The sequence below is a fragment of the Diachasma alloeum genome, unplaced genomic scaffold, assembly GCF_001412515.2.
Source record: "Diachasma alloeum isolate Michigan unplaced genomic scaffold, Dall2.0 Dall_scaffold_00366, whole genome shotgun sequence".
In the NCBI taxonomy this organism is placed as follows: domain Eukaryota; kingdom Metazoa; phylum Arthropoda; class Insecta; order Hymenoptera; family Braconidae; genus Diachasma; species Diachasma alloeum.
In genome coordinates, this window is record NW_021680505.1 from 945,602 (window position 1) to 965,778 (window position 20,177).

The window sequence follows — 20,177 nt, forward strand, 5'->3', positions numbered from 1 at the left end:
AACTAATTAATAATATTAATTGAGATATTATTAATTGTACATCATTTGGGCACTCGTTACAGTTCATAAAAAAATTGAAGGCATTGGTCATAAAACTTGGTGAAATATCGATCTTTTTACATGCAATGTACCATGTGTTTACGTCCATTTTTAGGATGCATAAATAGACAAAACAAAACAAAATTGAATCCAATTTGAAAGTCTCAATTTCTTATTCCACGTTTCTAAATTGTTATTTTGAAAAGGAACAATACTTCTAATCAAACATTCGTGTTTGACATCAGGAATCGTGCTCAAATGATCATGAAAAATGCAAATCGTCTAGTATCTTGTACGAAGAATACCAAATCAAAATATTTTCTCCTCTGAGCGCAAGTAAAGTGGGGATATGTAATTCTCGGGATTTGATTTCCCTACAGTCCCTATGGTATCTTGTACGAAGCTTGGACTGTATTCTTCACCTGATTTTTTTATCAGCAATTTGCTTCTGCAGGTCAAAAGTGTCTCCGGCCGATCAAAAATACTGTTTTGAACATGTTCTTTTATTTCTCTCGGTGCGGGATTATGATCTTGAAATTAAATAATTGAGCTGTCACGAATTCCACTCGCATCTCTACTTTCGTTTAGAGTTAAGCGAGAGAGAGAGGGGGGGATGGAGAGGAATGGATGATCGAGGGAGATCGAGTTATCACTGGTGGAGGCCACTGGTGTGTGTAATGCTGGAGTTATCCGATGGTGTGTATGCCCGCATTAACATTCATGCCTATGCCTTTTAGAGACCGGTGATGCGAGGCCTCTTACAATCAGGCACACTATTCTTTTACTGTTATAAACACACCGACGTACGTACGCTCAACTAAACCTTCGAACTTGTACTCAATTTTCACTGTCATTAGGGGGAGAACAATGAGTTGGGGGAGGGAAGATTGAGGGGCTTTAGAAATTAGGTGAGATTGGAAATTCATTTGCGTGAGATGGGAATTTTTTTCTGGGCAATTGAGAATAATAGGATAGTCACTCTGAATTTCTTTTAAATTTTTTCGATGGATTCTGATTGAAATTTCCGTTAAGTTTTTTTGGAGTTGATTAATTCGGTAGATTTAAAATTGTTGGAAGACTGTAACATCTCGGGACGAAAAAGATTTAGAAGAAAAAAGATTAATTTTTTGTGAAGAATTACACGGTGTGAGAAAAGTCTTCAATTTTAGGCGATAACAATATGTAACTTTTCCAGATTGTGAGAAAATTGAAGGAAATTGCGTTTTTTTTATGTGAAGCAGATATAGATTTTAATGACAACTTTTATTTTCAATTGTAAGGCTGAATAATAATAATAATAATAATAATAATGATAGTAATAATAATAAAGTGTTATAGTTATAAAACTGAAAAATCAGTTATTTGAAATAATAATAATTCTTTTCAGTAAAATATAATGATAGTTTTTTTTTTGATAAAAAAAAAACTATCATCCCGTCAATTTCCGTCCCACGTGACGGGAACCACTACACCTCCATATAGCACTATCAAACTCACTATCATCCCGTCAATTCCCGTAAAAATAAATCGATTTTCAAATAGATTGGGAATTCAGAACAGTAATGCCCTAAAATTTGATGCCTCCCAAAATTGACATTTTTGTGTGGATCTGAAAATGGAAATCTCATTGAAAAAAAAAACACCAGAAAGGATGAACCTTGGAACTTATATTCAATTTGAATTGCCATTAGGAGGAGAATGATGAGTTGGGTTCGAGGGATTTTAGAAATCAGGTGAAATTGGAAATTCATTTGGTTTTAAATAGATTGGAAATTCAGAACAGTAATGGCCTAAAATTTCATGACTCTCAAAATTGACATTTTTATGTGAATCTGAAAATGGAAATCTCATTGAAAAAAAAACACCATAAAGGATGAACCTTCGAACTTATATTCAATTATTTTAATTGCCATTAGGGGGAGAACGATGAGTTGGGTTCGAGGGACTTTAGAAATCAGGTGAGATTGGAAATTCATTTGCGTGAGATGAGAATTTTTTCTGGGCAATTGAGAATGATAGGATAGCCACTCTAAATTTCTTTTACAATCTTTTCGATGGATTTTGATCAAAATTCCATAATTTTTTTTTTTTTGAGCTGATTAATTCGGTAGATTTAAACATTTTGGAAGACTATAACATCTCGGGACGAAAAAGGTTTAGAAGAAAAAAGATAAAAAGTTTCAATTTTACGCGAAAAAAATATCCGAATTTTCCAGGTTGTCAGAAAATTGCAAAAAATTTAGTTTTTTCATGTGAATCTAGTCATTAAGGAGAGGAGGAAACATACATATGTGTAAAACAAAGAAAACGTTTGTAACACCAAAGAGAGGAATCAATAAAATAATAATAGTTTTTTCATTTGAAGTAGACAGATATTTCAATGACAATTTGCATTTTCAATTCAATTAAATTGTAAATTTAAACATAATAAATGAAACGCAAGTAAGTTGTCATGAATAAATTGAGCATAACAATGAATCGAACTCCAAATAGATTGGGAATTCAGAATAATAATAGTCGAAAATCTCATGATTACATTTAAACACAAAGTTGACCCGTTCGTGTGAATCCGAAAATATAAAACTCATTGAATAATCAATAAATCAACTAATTTGTCAAAAACGCCATAAATGATGGCTTATTCACATCAACGAGTTGTCATAGAAAATTATTAACCATAAAATATCTTACCGCATACTATAAAATATCTTGACCGCAAATATCTTTCGAAAATATGCTTCAGGGGAAAGCACCTGAGTTTTTTATTGTAGACATCATTATGAACTACAAAAAAATTAGCTTATTCATTTTTCTCTAAGCTTATAAGTTCCAAATTCGTCTGAAATAATTGGTTTGAATTTGGTAATCCATTTTGGAATGATTATAAAAACGTGCCAGTTATCCTTGTGGAAGAGACATTCACAAGTAAACATCAAATGACATTTTCGATTGAGAATTTCATGAACCATAAAAAATTCTTGATATTTCTCTCGGGGAAGAATGCGGAAACGCTAACAAGTTCCTCCGACAACAATTTTTCCACCTAAAAATACATTTCGATAAGAAAAATCTAATAAATTCCCCAAAAGCCCGATAAATTCGTAATCGAAAGTCAAGAATATATTTTCCTCAATTTTCCTTATTTCTATTAATTTCTATGGAATAATTAAACTGGAATTCACAGTATTCATTTATTTTCCTATCACATTGTGAATGTCACTTGATAAAAGTTTCCAAAAACATTACTGGAACTTTCAGCCAAAATTACTTTTAAATGGATCAGAAAAATAAATCCGGATAAATTCTGAGTTTCGTCTCCTCATAATCAGAAAAATAAAGGATTTATCTTCAGATAAAAACGTCAATCATAAGTTTAAAAGATTGCGACTTAACATTTTTCGCAAATGCCAACAAGTTTGTCGATATTTTCAAAATAATCTGTACAAATTCTCACATCCACCTGTTTTTCACCATTCGACAACAGAATCAAAGAATGCGGAAATGCCAGCAAGTTCCTCCAATATCAATTTTCCCATCGAAAAATGCATTTCGACGATAAGAAAAATCTCATAACGTCCCCAAAAGCCCGGTAAATTCAAAATAAAAAATTTAAGAATATGTTTTCCTCAATTTTTCTTATTTCTATTAATTGCTGTAGAAGCATTGAATTGAAATTCCCAATAGCTATTCATTTTTCCATCAGCCTGTGCATTTCCAATGACGAAATTTTGAAAAATTTTAGTGTAACTGTCACTTGATTCAAGTTTCCAAAAAATTTATTGGAAGTTTCACCCAAAATTTCAGCCAAATTTTTTTTTAATGTATCCGAAAAATATATCTGTAGAAATTTGGAGCTTCATCTCCTCATAATTTGGTAGTTTCCTTTTTATAAAAGGGATATAACCAGTAAGGAATAACAACATCTCCTCATAATGAAACTTATAACGCAAAAATAAAGGATTTGTCTTCAGATAAAAACACCAAATGATCTTTCTCATAAAAAATCTCACAAATTTGAAATTTGAAATTTGAAATTTGAATTTTCTCATAAAAAACCTCACAAATTTGAAAAAATGTTTCTCAACACTTTTCTCAAATCCCAACAAATTTTTACCGATATTTGCAAAATCTTCTCCACAAATTCTGACACACACTTGTTTTTCACCATTCGACAACAGAATCAAAGAATGTGGAAATGCTAACAAGTTCCTCCAACAACAATCTTCCCACCTAGAAAAAGATTTTTATGATGAGAAAAATCTAATAATTTCCCCAAAACCCGATAAATGCGTAATCGAAAATTCAAGAATATTTTTCCTATTTTATATTTACTTCCATAGAACAATTTAACTGACTGAATCATAAACTTAAAAGAATGCTACTCAACATTTCTCTCAAATCCCAATAAATTTGTCAATATTTTCAAAATAGTCTCCACAAAATCCGCCATCCAGTTGTTTGTCAAGATTTGACAACAGAATAAAAGAATGCGGAAATGCCAAGTTCCTCCACCACCAATATTCCCACGTAAAAATGCATTTCGATGATGATAAAAATTTAATAACATCTCTAAAAGCCCGATAAATTCATAATAAAAAATTCAACGATAGATTCTAAATTTTCCTCATTTTTCTTTATTCCCAGGGACTAACTGAACTGGAATTAACAGTATCCATTTACTTTCTAATCAAATTGTAAATTTTCAATGGGGAAAATGCTTGGAAGTTTAATCCAAATGTCACCTGATAAAAGTTTCCAAAAAATTAACCGGAAATTTCAGTCAAAATTATTTTTAAATGTATTTGAAAAATAAATGTATATACCCTTCGGGTTTCATCTCCTCATAATTACAAAAATAACAGATTTGTCTTCAGATAAAAACATGAATCATAAACTTGAAAAAATACTAATCAACATTTTTCTCAAATCCCAATAAATTTCTCGATATTTTCAAAATAGTCTCCACAAAATCCGCCATCCAGTTGTTTGTCAAGATTTGACAACAGAATAAAAGAATGCGGAAATGCCAAGTTCCTCCACCACCAATATTCCCACGTAAAAATGCATTTCGATGATGATAAAAATTTAATAACATCTCTAAAAGCCCGATAAATTCATAATAAAAAATTCAACGATAGATTCTAAATTTTCCTCATTTTTCTTTATTCCCAGGGACTAACTGAACTGGAATTAACAGTATCCATTTACTTTCTAATCAAATTGTAAATTTTCAATGGGGAAAATGCTTGGAAGTTTAATCCAAATGTCACCTGATAAAAGTTTCCAAAAAATTAACCGGAAATTTCAGTCAAAATGATTTTTAAATGTATTTGAAAAATAAATGTGTATACCTTTCGGGTTTCATCTCCTCATAATTACAAAAATAACAGATTTGTCTTCAGATAAAAACATGAATCATAAACTTGAAAAAATACTAATCAACATTTTTCTCAAATCCCAATAAATTTCTCGATATTTTCAAAATAGTCTCCACAAAATCCGCCATCCAGTTGTTTGTCAAGATTTGACAACAGAATAAAAGAATGCGGAAATGCCAAGTTCCTCCACCACCAATATTCCCACGTAAAAATGCATTTCGATGATGATAAAAATTTAATAACATCTCTAAAAGCCCGATAAATTCATAATAAAAAATTCAACGATAGATTCTAAATTTTCCTCATTTTTCTTTATTCCCAGGGACTAACTGAACTGGAATTAACAGTATCCATTTACTTTCTAATCAAATTGTAAATTTTCAATGGGGAAAATGCTTGGAAGTTTAATCCAAATGTCACCTGATAAAAGTTTCCAAAAAATTAACCGGAAATTTCAGTCAAAATGATTTTTAAATGTATTTGAAAAATAAATGTGTATACCTTTCGGGTTTCATCTCCTCATAATTACAAAAATAACAGATTTGTCTTCAGATAAAAACATGAATCATAAACTTGAAAAAATACTAATTTTTCTCACATCCCAATAAATTTCTCGATATTTTCAAAATAGTCTCCACAAAATCCGTCATCCAGTTGTTTGTCAAGATTTGACAACAGAATAAAAGAATGCGAAAATGCCAAGTTCCTCCAACACCAATATTCCCACCTAAAAATGCATTTCGATGATAATAAAAATCTAATAACGTCCCCAAAAGCCCGATAAACTCATACTCGAGAAATTTCTCTTTTGACATAAATAGCGAAAAAAAAACATTTTCGATAGTCATTGGAGATTAAACCAGTATCGATAAAATTCTTTGATATGATTTTCAGCCACGCGGAGAGCGTCTCATACCAGTAGAATCCGAGTGAGACTCTCCGATGTTTTAACTCATCTACTGCGCATGCGCACTGGCTCAGTAACTGTTGGAATGCGCGCGAGGCGTCCCTTTTCGTTCCTTTCACTGTCTCTTTTCCACTAACGCCGATATTGCGTGCTAAATACCCGGGGGAATTTCAAAAATATTTGTTTTCCCACTGTTCCAAGAATTTTACCCCCACCCCGTACTCAACATCACGCGCCACAAATTACAAAATCTAAAAAAAATCGGAAACGAATGTTCAATCCCCGAAATTTCAATTTTTTCGGTTTACAAGATGATAAATTCAAAATTAATTGCAACAAATTGCAATAAATGGAAAAATATAATTAATAAATTCTGCGGGTTTTAATTACCTTTAATCTTTTCTCGTGATCACCGAGATTTGAATTATCTCGTGAATACCGGAGGCATCCCGTGCAAATTGTAATCCAATGGAATTCACAAAATGATGAATAATTCACTCGAAATAAAATTGCACACTAAAAAATCACAATCACTGGAGTTGAAGAAAAAATTCTCTCGCAAATATTGAATTCTTCTCGATGTTTCGCCAGCACTGAAACGCCGTTTCGAGCCGTTCTCAACTCAACCCGAAGGAGCAAAGGAATGAGAGCTCACCACGGCTCCTCGGCGACTGGCGCGTTTTACGTTTCACTGGTTATTTTTTTAATTTTTTTGTGATCTACTTGCGTTTAAAAGCCAGACGCATTGCATTTGGCTTGTGGAGATCAATTGATTGAGCACTTGAAACTGTTTCTGATCATTGATGATGCAGGTGGAGGTGATTCGTGTGAAGTATTGTGGTGGTGTTGCAGGTACAGGACAGACGGATTTTCAAACGTTCTCCACCGGCGGCCGGCGAGTGACTGCAGTCCATGGAGGAGGGAGGGTTAGCCCCCTCGAGTGTTGGACTCTGTCGAATGCGGGGATCTCTCACTTGCACCAATAGCCACACGGGAATGTGGGAGATCGAGAAATCGATGGTGGGATGGAATGCATGTACATACCTATAGACGTGACTCCATCAAAATTTATCATCTCGATAGTTTTGGTGGCTGGGGCGGAGGCTGGGGCGATTGATAGCGATTTAATTGAGGGATTGTTTTGGGGGGACGGGAGGGAATTGTAGGGAAACTGTTGGGGGTGAAAAATATTATGATTAAGGTGGAACGGAACCCCTGTGTTTATATGAATTTTTAGAATTGTGTTTTCTCCTGCAATTATTATTTTATATTTATGAAACTACTTCATTGACTCAATAATGCAATGATCGAGTCGATAAAGTAGTTTCATAGATAAATATTAATAATTGAAGGAGAAAACACAATTCTAAAAGTTCATACAGACAAAGGGGTTCCGTTTCCCCTTAAAGGGAAATTCCAGCGGAAAAATCAATGTTCTGGGATTGAAAATTTCTTGAGATGAGAATCTTTGATCGTTGAATTGAAATTTTTGGAAATGTCGAACCCAGTTTTTTGTTTTTTTGGAAAATTATCGTGACGAGAATGTTATCGAGGGGCTATGAAATGAGAATTCTTGGCTGGGGCGAAATAATCCTGATTCAAGAATTTCTTGTTCATGATGGGTAGGGAGGGAATGGTAGAGAAGCCAGAATATTATAAATAAAATATTTAATATTTATTTTACTCTTCATTTATGAATATTATAAATAAAGAGTAATTCCGAGGAAAAAATCAATGTTCTGGGATTGAAAATTTCTTGAGATGAGAATCTTTAATCGTCGAATTGAAATTTTTGGAAATGTCGAGCCCAGTTTTTTGTTTTTCTGGAAAATTATCGTGACGAGAATGTTATCGAGGGGCTATGAAATGAGAATTCTTGACTGGGGCGAAATAATCTTGATTCAAGAATTTCTTGTTCATGATGGGTAGGGAGGGAATGGTAGAGAAGCCATTGGTGGTGAAAAATATTATAAATAAAGAGTAATTCCAGAGGAAAAATCAATGTTCTGGGATTGAAAATTTCTTGAGATGAGAATCTTTGATCGTTGAATTGAAATTTTTGAAAAGTTCGAATCCAGTTTTGACTTTTTCTTGAAAATTATCGTGACGAAAATATTATCGCAAGACTGAAATAAGAATTTTTGACTGGAGCGAAATAATATTGGTTCAAGAATTTTTTGTTTATGTGTGGAAAGAAGAACTTTCCTCATTCGTTTTTTCGAGAGTATTTTATATTCAATGAAAAATATGTAGGTATTCTCGGAATATCGAGAATATCGATATTTACGAAGGAAGCCAAGAATTCTGGGTTCAAATAATGAATGTGTGTACATGGCTATTAATGTAACTTCATCAGAATTTATCATCTCGATAGTTATGGTGGCTGGGGAGAAGGGTGGCACGATTGATGGGGATTTAATTGAGGGAGAGAATAGTGGGAAGTTATTCGGGGTGAAAAATATTATAAATAAAGGGGAATTCCAGAGGACGAAATAAATGTTCTGGGATCGAGAATCTCTTGGGATGAGAATCTTTAGCGGTTGAATTGAAATTTTTGAAAGTCTCGAATCCAGTTTTTTCTTTTTCTTGTCTAGGATGAAATAATCTTGATTCAAAAAATTTTTGTTCATGTGTCGAAAGAAGAATTTTCTTCTCTCCTTTCGTCGAGAGTATTTTATATTCAATGAAAATATATATCAGTTCTAGGAGTATCAAGAATATCGATATTCAGGAAGAAAATTAGGAATTCTTGGTTTAAATGGTGAATGCATTTCAGTAGCGAAGTGGTAAAACAAGTTAATTTTGACTATTGGGCAGGTTTCAATGAATATCTTGGGATCTAAGGGAGATAGTAAAATTTTTGTTATAACCTTTTTTTGTAGAGCCCATTAAGAGCTACAATAAATGTAATTACGAAAATTTCGCTATCTCCCTTAGTTTCGGAAATATTACTCAAGAATTCAACTGAGAGATAAGTCGACTTGAACCGTTTTACCACTTCGCTCGAGGAGCTACTCACTCCCTGATTGAGTGACACCATGACTTCGAAATGAAGTCGACTTCACGTGATTTCGGGGTTGATTTCAGTGTTGATTCGAGTTTGACTTCGGTGATTTCGGGAAAAAATGAAATCAATGACTTCAAGTGGCTCGTGACATGACTTCGTGACGGCAGTTGACTTCGAATGATCTCATAGATTCGAAATGAATGATTTCAGAGGCAATGTAGTCATTCAAATCACGATTAATAAAACTCAAGGAACGAGAGGGAACGGGGCAGAACGGGGCGGTTACAGTTTTCGAAGTCTGCTTATTTTACAATAGGATTTAGTGCAACTTGTTCTTATTTCAAAGCATGGAACAAGAACTGGAGAATCTCGAATTTTTACACATAAAAAACGATTAAAAATTAATTTCCAACCTTTATATTTGAAAAGTGATACATAAAGTATTTTACAGATTAATTATTTAACGTATCAACTGTATTTTTTCAAAAATATTTTTCAACTTTATCAAAAATGCTTCCATGGAGCTTTAAATCGCCAGTCTCACATATCAGTGGAGGGGAAATTGTCTTTCTGTATTGTTTTATATCGATGTAGCCGTGAACAGTCATTGGCTCGGATTTCAAACAATTCAAACTCATCCAAAATGTACCAATGTCACAGAACTTACTAAGGAGTACGATACCTCTTGCATTCAGTGNTCACCAAATAAAAACAAAATTGTTTATAAAGATCATTGACGACATTATGAGGCCAGATTGAGGGCCATCCAAATGATGAGGTTTGAGACCTAAGAGGTTCTGTTGAGTTTCTAGGGACTTTCTCATTCAGACCTCTTGACTGATAAAAGGGAAATAACTACCATTTCCAGGTCTATTTGAGAGTAAAAATCCAATGTCTTTCCCCGACCCATAGGGCGCATTTCAGCCTCATCGACCTCAGTTTGAAACTCACTATGAGGCTAGAATGGAGTTGAAAAACACGACTCGGGAGATAATACTTATATCGCCGTGTGACATACAATGTTTTATGTCATGAGATCGGCCGCGCGTGCTACGCACGCGCCTTCTCATTTCCTCACGTAGTGGCGCTTCGGTTTCAGTCTTACGCTTATGCTTATTCGAGAGTTTTCAGATATTTCGAGATCGATTTCCTTTCTCCTTTTACGATAGGATTAGGCCCGAAAACCGCAATCGAACCACGCGAAGCAAGGCCTAGTGACATAAAATAACATGTGCACCTCGGGCGGGGAAAACATGATTTTCATAGGATGCCAAACCCTCGAAGGCGAGGGTTTGGCATCCTATGAGCTAAAAAAAATTTTTCATCGCACTTCCCTTATTTTTCAACAATTACGGGGATTTATCGGATTGAAAAGTGACAGAGAATCGATCAAAGATAAAAAATTATTCATTAATTTTTCATTTATCAGTGGTTTTTATCATTAATCGAGTTTTTTGTGTAGGTATCATCTATCTTTATAAAGCATTTATAAGTATATGAAAGTCAATACATTTGAAATTTCAATGAAGAAAAGGAAGCTTCTCACCAGTAAATGAGGTGATAGATCAGCGCGCGCATCCGTTCTAGTACGCAGAAGTTATTAGCAACATGTGCGATACACGAACCAATGAAAATACAGTAGAGGCTTCGTATAAGATACCTCTCTGTAAGATACGTCGCGGTCCGAGCGTCGAGACCTACCCCTACTCTCGGCACTTTTATCGCCTCCCGAATGTTTGTTCTATGGGCTTCTTATAAGATACCTATGGCCCGTGTTAAGGGTTAGACGGGAGGGACGAACGAAGTGATCANGTTGAATTGAAATTTTTGAAAGTCTCGAATCCAGTTTTTTCTTTTTCTTGTCTAGGATGAAATAATCTTGATTCAAAAAATTTTTGTTCATGTGTCGAAAGAAGAATTTTCTTCTCTCCTTTCGTCGAGAGTATTTTATATTCAATGAAAATATATATCAGTTCTAGGAGTATCAAGAATATCGATATTCAGGAAGAAAATTAGGAATTCTTGGTTTAAATGGTGAATGCATTTCAGTAGCGAAGTGGTAAAACAAGTTAATTTTGACTATTGGGCAGGTTTCAATGAATATCTTGGGATCTAAGGGAGATAGTAAAATTTTTGTTATAACCTTTTTTTGTAGAGCCCATTAAGAGCTACAATAAATGTAATTACGAAAATTTCGCTATCTCCCTTAGTTTCGGAAATATTACTCAAGAATTCAACTGAGAGATAAGTCGACTTGAACCGTTTTACCACTTCGCTCGAGGAGCTACTCACTCCCTGATTGAGTGACACCATGACTTCGAAATGAAGTCGACTTCACGTGATTTCGGGGTTGATTTCAGTGTTGATTCGAGTTTGACTTCGGTGATTTCGGGAAAAAATGAAATCAATGACTTCAAGTGGCTCGTGACATGACTTCGTGACGGCAGTTGACTTCGAATGATCTCATAGATTCGAAATGAATGATTTCAGAGGCAATGTAGTCATTCAAATCACGATTAATAAAACTCAAGGAACGAGAGGGAACGGGGCAGAACGGGGCGGTTACAGTTTTCGAAGTCTGCTTATTTTACAATAGGATTTAGTGCAACTTGTTCTTATTTCAAAGCATGGAACAAGAACTGGAGAATCTCGAATTTTTACACATAAAAAACGATTAAAAATTAATTTCCAACCTTTATATTTGAAAAGTGATACATAAAGTATTTTACAGATTAATTATTTAACGTATCAACTGTATTTTTTCAAAAATATTTTTCAACTTTATCAAAAATGCTTCCATGGAGCTTTAAATCGCCAGTCTCACATATCAGTGGAGGGGAAATTGTCTTTCTGTATTGTTTTATATCGATGTAGCCGTGAACAGTCATTGGCTCGGATTTCAAACAATTCAAACTCATCCAAAATGTACCAATGTCACAGAACTTACTAAGGAGTACGATACCTCTTGCATTCAGTGTAAGAATCCTGCTCACTAACAAAAGTAAAAATATTATTTACTACGTACGTCAACGCGGTACGTTAGCCATAGTACGGTACGCCGGTTAATTTAATTGATTTCAAATGACTTCGATGTGATTTCATGACTTCGACGCGACTTCAAGACCTCGGCATGATTACAGAAATGATTTCAGAGGGTTGAAATCGCGTGACTTCGGTGATTTCGATAACTTCAATGAATTCACATGATTTCAACGTGACTTCAGATTGACTTCATCACAGAGTGGTGCCATAACTTCGGGAGTGAGTAGCGCCTCGACTTCGCTACTGATTTAATTCAACTCTTGGGAATGAGAATCTTTGGTCGTTTTGATGTTTTGTTTTCCTTCCTAGGTGCACCTACTATTTTTGGTCATAACTGCACGATATAGTTAGATTTCTTGTGCCCAACTGCAGGGAGGAACGTGAGTTCTGTCAATCCGCGGATCGTCGAAAACAACAGAAATCCGAGAAATAAAATGAGCCATTTTCCTCCCGCCCGTGAACAATTTTTACGGATACCATCTAAAAGTCCCCAGCAAGACTGATAAATATTCGGAAATTTACGGGCATATTGTTAGCTGGGCGTCATTCGGGGAGGAAAATCGAACTTTCCGGGCAGATATGACGAAATAGTACATTATGTCATTAAGAATAATAATGAATGACCCGATGAATGATAATAATGAATGAGAATAATAATGAATTACTTTTATCGCTTAATGACATAATGTACTATTATGTCATTAAGCGATAAAAGTATCATCTGATGAAAGTGACTTTACAGTCCGAGCCGAAGGCGAGGATTATAATCGCATGAGTCANTAGACGGGAGGGACGAACGAAGTGATCATGAGAGTCTAATGACCTTAAGGTGGGGTCACACCACTTTTTTCAAGTAATGGAAATATGCATCGATTTTTTTTTCACTTTTCCCATCGAAAAATCGTATTTTTTCGTCTGTGATTATTCTCGAGTCCACAAACAATCCCCCAACATCAGCTGCCATTTTATCACGCGGGGTTATGTTTAGAGAGAAAAGGGAACGCCGGTGATACAAATTCAAAACATTAAACACATATAAATTGATTAGTTATCGATATTCATTCAGTAAAAATGAAAATTTCATTGAATTCCGGCGCAACGAGCGAGGTATCTTATTTGAAACTCACTGATCCCTATCTTTCTACTCTCTACACGGAGAGAAACATTCAATAAAAATTACGTATTTTTTCCGTAATTCCGGAGCGAAATGTGGTGGTAGAAAATTTTACGGAACTGTCACGGAATTTTTCCACAGCACTCCTTAATTTTTATCTGAATCTCTTGTGAAAAATTACGATACCGTCACTTAAATTTTCTGAGTCGATTCCGTAATCGGTGAGTGAAGTGAGAGTTCCGTAATTTTTACTGAACATTTCTCTACGTGTATGTGCGCGGGTAGTGGGGGTATAGGGATTCCCGGAATTCCACCCTCCTACTGTCCGAGACTTATCTTATACGAAGCCTCTACTGTATTCCTGTAATACAGTATGATAGAGAATAAAGTCTTCAGTTGAAACTGAACAGGTTCAGGGTTCAGGGCAGGTGTCCGGTTGGATCCTTGTAATGCAAGTGCAGAAATTTTTTAAATATTTTGTTTGTTATCTTTTCCTCACTATCACCTAAATTACGCTGCATTATAATCAATCCATTAATTCATGCATAAATATTATGCGCCTTATCACTATCTTCATTTTTGTTTCATGATAATGGACTCTGGAAGGATGAATTTTCGAAAATTTCGGTGATTCAGGCAAAGTTTAATTCACCCCTGCAAATTGAAGGGTCTAATAGCATTGGGAATTTCAATATAACTCGCTTGTCATCTATACTCGTCTAACTCCGATGTTTAGCTAATAAGTAACAATTACTGTCCACTTTGATCGCTATTTATCGTTCCATGCCATAGCGACCATATCCTTTAGAATATGTAAAGGTAAGTGCCACGATATTTATCGCTGAACAGTGTCGGCAGATAATGTAGGATTCTTGTGTATCTTCGTCAGACTGGATTGTGGTGTTCGCTACTAGGGATGAGTGATGTTTTAAAATACATTGATTATCGAAGAATCGATGTTTTTCAAAAAACATTGATGTTGAGAATCGATTTTTCTGGAAAAACATCGATTATTTAAAAAATCGATGGTTTTCTCAGTACACAAGAAAAATAATTTTTTTATTTTAAAAAAGTTGAAATTTTTTTTTTAAAAACAACAGACGACTGGACTTATTCACTTATCATTTATAACGCACATACTGTAGAAAATAGTTACTGCTGAATGCAGATAAATTATTCCTTTTTTTATTCTCATTCAATCAATATTATTATTCGATAAAAAAATGAAAAATTTTATTAGCTGACTCCAAAACATCGATGCTTGAAAAAAAATATCGAAAATCTATCCCATCCCTATTCGCTACTCGTCATTATTCACCGGTTTTTTCATCTGGACACAGATATTGTGAATAATTAAAAAGTTTTCATTGCCAAATCAGCATGAAACTTTCAAATTAGCTGATGATTTATTACCACTCGAGACAGTTAAATCTGAAGTTATCATTGTCCATCAAGAGAAATGGAGGCTTGTTTTTATTGTGAATAAGAATTATGCTGCTAACGAATTGAGCGCCAGTTTGATGGAACTCTGTGATCCGTCAACTTTGTTTAGGTATCCTACAACACCCAAAGAAGTGACTGCGTCTTTTGAAACTGTTATATGTGAAGTAACTGGTTTGAAAAGATTCAAATCCAACAGATGCACTATACCCAAACGAGTTCAAAATACGATTTCTCGTAAGTTTGTCGATTACCAACGAATAAAGCTTTGACAAATCTATTTCCATTGTACAATTAGAGAAATAATAATTTTTCGCCCAGAAAATCATACTGAAGAGAAATAATAGAAGATATAATGAGTCCAACCTTCACCATTTGCCAATATTCAATTAAGTATTCACTTATAATTAATATTGCATTTTCTAAGGTTTTCTTCAAACAAAGTTGATTAGAATTAATAGTTTGAATGATGAGATAATCTCACATTTTTTACGTTAAGTATAGGAGAATCTGAATGCAATATAGTGAAAATGATGATCGATTCTTCCACTTTGAACAAATAATATTAATATCTAAATACAAAATTTCTGACATGAATAAAAAGAAGCTGTGACTCAAAATTTTAAATTAAGTTTCAAGTTTTAATTTACTGCTGAAAACACGAGATGACAATATTCTAAGCACGGAATTATATTGATGAGATGAGGAGCAGATTAATTGAATTATCGTGTGAACTAACTAAAAATTGATAACCAGAGTATCAATAAACATTGAATTCCAGAAACTCACACTGTAATGTGTGTTCTAGAAGAAATCCAATTGTAATTATGATTAAAATCTTATCCAGTGAGCCCAGGAACTGGAACATGAGCAAATCATTTATTGTAATATGGAAATTTAACAGCTGATAAATTGGCACACATGATTATCATCGGTCGTATTGCTTTTTGCAGTGACAATGATTATCAACAATTAATTGAAAAAAGGAAAATTGGATCTGACAGGAAAAGGGCTCAATGAAAGTTTTTTAAATTTGTGACTGTGAGGTATTCGAATTCGTAAATACTTTTGAATATAAGTGTACACCCTCGCAGTAGGATTAGGGTCTACGAATAAAACTGTACTGTATAGTCAATCTCATTCTGGAGTTCTTCGGAGTAACGCCGAATAAATATGGAACTTGTCTGAATTTTTTTTATTTTCTAATCTCAAGTTTAGAACCTGAATAATTCATTCTTCATTCACAAACGTTTGAAATATTGCTCATTAATTAATAATTAATTTTTAAAAGTCAAAGATTTGAAACTCTTCAAAATCGCCAATGACGTCACACAAACGGTCGAGCGCTGGGGGCCTATTCTCGAAANGACTATATTTCCGTGCACGGAAGTGGCTTCGTAAACGAATTGCGTATAGGAATCATATAGGCGTTCCGTCAACGGAGTCGATTCCGCGCACGAAAATATTTCGAGAATAGGCGCCCGGGACCAATCACAAAATGGCTCGAGCCAACCTAACCCAATCTTGAGGTGCGCCTCAGCCAATGGAGGACGACAACTCACCACTCTCTTCTTTTTCGACCAATCAAGCGGTACCTGACCGTCTTCGTGACGTCATGACCGAAAAATTGGCCTCGAAAACGACTGATTTTCAATTAATCATTATAAGACATCTAGACAATATTTCTCCATAATTGTCACCGTTTAACTGTTTCGTATTGTTCTTTTCCTCCCTCTCAACCACCTTCATGTGATCCTCTCTTTTTAACTCGTTATTCTTTTATCTTCATTTCTAGTCCGCAAACACGTCATTCCTTTCTGTATCTCTTGTTCGCCCCAAAATCTTCAATAAACCAGTTGTTTAATTATTAAATGTGTCCATTCTTAACAATCCTATTTACTAAAGATGAAAGAAACGTGAAGTTGTTTTATATCGAAATATCTCGAAACTGCCTGATCGCTAATCCTTAATTTGGATTGGTCAATATGTGACACGAAGTTATTCACAAAAAAAAACACGCGGTATTTTCAAATTCTTCAGTGACATAATTTCAAAATCTTCAGTGGTAAATTTTTTTTTCACGTCATATATATAATATATACATATATTTCACATGTATATATATCATCGGTGAAATTAATAAATTCTGTCCTTTTATGGAGACCGATTATTTTCAAAAATTAAAGATAATTAATTGAAAATGAAAAATTCTTTATAGATTTTTTTACTCTACTTCGGCATTCACTTCAATCATTAGTCGAATTCTCTTTGATTCATTATCAATATTTATCAGGTATTGATGAAAAAATGAAATTCAATGAATTCCATTTCTTCATTTCAACAAATGAATAGATCAGAGCGCGTGAGAGCGCGCGCATAGATCTTGTGTTACAAGAAATGTGTGAATAGGGGAATCAGAAAGAATTGCGCTTCATGCAAGTTTCCTATTAGTTCTCTGTCTAATTGTTATATTATTTATTTACTGCACTACTATTTTACAGAGACCGTCACAAATTAAAACTTAGTTACGACCGTCATACATCTAGACAGACAACTTGACACCAATTTGTTTGCAAATTATTGGTGGCCATTTTTAGTCAGAAAATTTGCGCGTCACATGACCATCATTTTTGTTATATGAAGCGAGATCGCTTCATATAACAAAATGATCGTTATGATAACAAATGATCGTTATTTTTCATCTCCAATTGGCGATCGCAACATAGATGTCAGAGCCACCAAGTGGACCCTAAACTAACTATTTTTGGGGGCTAACCAATGAAATCACTGGGAGCGAACCAATGATAGGGCTCAACCAATGAGATCACTGGGTTCCCCTTGATCTCATTGGTTGGCCCCCGTCAGTAGTTCGTTTAGAGACGACTTGATGGCTCTCACATCTGCGTTGCGATCGCGAATCATACCTTACCCTCCAACAAGACAACGTTCTCCATCTACCGTCACCCCCGCAAACCACCCTCGGAGAACCAAATGCCTACCATATCGATCGGCGCTCCTCGCGGCGAGCATTCCCCACACGAAAATCCCACGACCAATCCCCAATACGAACCGTCGAATCACAATATCCGTCCACAAATCCAGTTGCAAACCCAATCGCCACCGAGAGAGACAGAACGAGAGACCCCGATCCAGTTTCCCCATTACAATCCCTACCCATACAACACCAAAATAAGCAGCGATAGAGAGAGACAATAAACCCCTGAACAATAATCTCGGAATACCCTAGCGAACCGAGTGAGCCTAGGCAGGCCCCAGTCGAGAAGGAGTGTGTGACGTAAAGCAGCGATCCAAACAAGTATCAGCTGTGTGGCAGTCATTGTTCGTTTCGGATATATTTTTTTTTCCTCCTGGCAGTAGTACAAGAATAATAAATCATCCAACTTTCCATTATTTTTACTGTATCTTCCCCCCTCCCTCGCTGAGACTCGATAAATTATCGAGATAAAGAAAATAAATCATCAAATTATTGTTTTTTCCTTTTTTCTTTTGTTAAATTAATTTCATTGAAATAACGGTGTTGTGTTCAAGGATAAAGAAGAGAAAAAAAAAGAGGAGAGAAAATATAAAACGGAGTTGAGATAATTCGGCGGGGGGGTGTCTCCCGTGGACACTAAGTGACGCAGAAATTGCATAAGAAAATAAGGAAAATTGTCGAATTGAAGAAAATATTTCGAGCGTGGGACTTGAGGGAGAAGTGGACATTTTCTTTTTTTCCTTTTCTTGTGGGGGAACAAAATAACCGTGGATTGAGGTGTTGGAACAGAGTTTGGGGATATTTTTTTGTGCTGGAGAGGAACACACAGATAGTGGTGATCGGTGGATTTAAGAAGGTTTGGCCCAACTCCTAGGTGAAAAATAATCGTGTGAAAAACGGGGCGGTACGCGCATAAGCCTGGCCTCGAGCGGCGAGTCGGACGACGGTGGGCTCGCTCCGCCACCGCGCAAAAGGTCCCGTAGTTCAATTTCAACTACCCCAAGACCAGCGGACGAGTACCACAACAGCGCAAACATGGATAATTATCGGTGAACATTTTTTTTTATTTATTTGAATTTTTTTGCAGGTTTTCGCCTGGGGTTTTAACCTTTTGGGGAATTTTTTCTGGTTTTTGGAATTTTTTTTTCTGAGCTGACTGGGACCTTGGGGGAGACGAAAATATTGTGGAGATTATTTCTGAGATGCAGCTGGGGTGATGGAAATTTGTTTGTTTTGGGGGAGTTCCAGGAGGTCAGGACGGGTTTGACTTTTGGGAGTTTTTGACGTTTCGGAGGCGTTTAAAGGGCTGTCGATTTGGTTTGGCGGGGAGGGGGGTTTAAAGGAATGGTCGAGTTGGGGATTTTTAATTTATTGTTGATTTTTTTGAATCATGAGAATTGCTCATTCATAATCATTTTTGCGATTTCTATTGCCTATTTTTTTAGAGTTTGAGTTTTTTGGGAGGTTTTTAAAGGTTTTTTTAGAGCTACATGGAGTGGTTGATCTAGGGGGTTTTTAGATATTTGTAAGGCAATTGTGACTCAACTTATTCGTGAGTTTTTATTTTTACTAGAGATTCCTCATTTTTCACTTACTCCTCATCTTCGATTATTTTTTATTTTTGAGGCCCAGGTATTGGGATTTTTGAAATTTTCTGGAATTGTTTGGGTCAATTTTTAGAAGTACTTCAGTGGAAAGATGCGATTCAATTTCTACAATGAAAGTTTTTTATATCTGGAATTAGAAGGACATTCATCATTTTATTTTGTTCCTGTTTTGAATAATTTTTTTTGGTCTAAGAATTGGATTTTCCGAAAGATGAGACTACTATTGGGATTATTTCAAAGGTTCAGCTGGGGTGATGGAAATTTGTTTGTTTTGGGGGAATTTCAGGAGATCAGGATGGATTTGACGTTTCGAGAATTGTTTTGACGCTTTGGAGGTGATTTAAAGGGCTGTCAATTTGTTTCTGGTGGGGGGTTTAAAGGGAATGGTCGAATTGGGGAATTTTTGGGATTTTTAATTTATTGTTGATTTTTTGGAATCATGAGAATTGCTCATTCATAATCATTTTTGCGATTTCTATTGCCTATTTTTTTAGAGTTTGAGTTTTTTGGGAGGTTTTTAAAGGTTTTTTTAGAGCTACATGGAGTGGTTGATCTAGGGGGTTTTTAGATTTTTGTAAGGCAATTGTGACTCAACTTATTCGTGAGTTTTTATTTTTACTAGAGATTCCTCATTTTTCACTTACTCCT

General features: G+C 35.1%; 2 protein-coding genes across 2 annotated transcripts in view; one reads left to right on the forward strand and one right to left on the reverse strand.

Annotated features, from left to right (window-relative positions):
* The window catches only part of LOC107041527 (protein expanded), a 47,870-nt gene extending 41,044 nt beyond the window's left edge, over window positions 1–6,826 (reverse strand). Inside the window, exon 1 of the mRNA XM_015262122.1 lies at window positions 6,715–6,826. The gene's annotated coding sequence lies outside the window, so the exon portion shown is untranslated. The remainder of the gene's footprint in view (window positions 1–6,714) is intronic.
* Window positions 6,827–18,144: 11,318 nt separating this feature from the next.
* Window positions 18,145–20,177, forward strand: part of LOC107041529 (WD repeat-containing protein 26) — a 20,707-nt gene continuing 18,674 nt past the window's right edge. Inside the window, exon 1 of the mRNA XM_015262124.1 lies at window positions 18,145–18,971. Coding sequence (XP_015117610.1) covers window positions 18,958–18,971 — 14 coding nt within the window. The 5' untranslated portion in view covers window positions 18,145–18,957. The remainder of the gene's footprint in view (window positions 18,972–20,177) is intronic.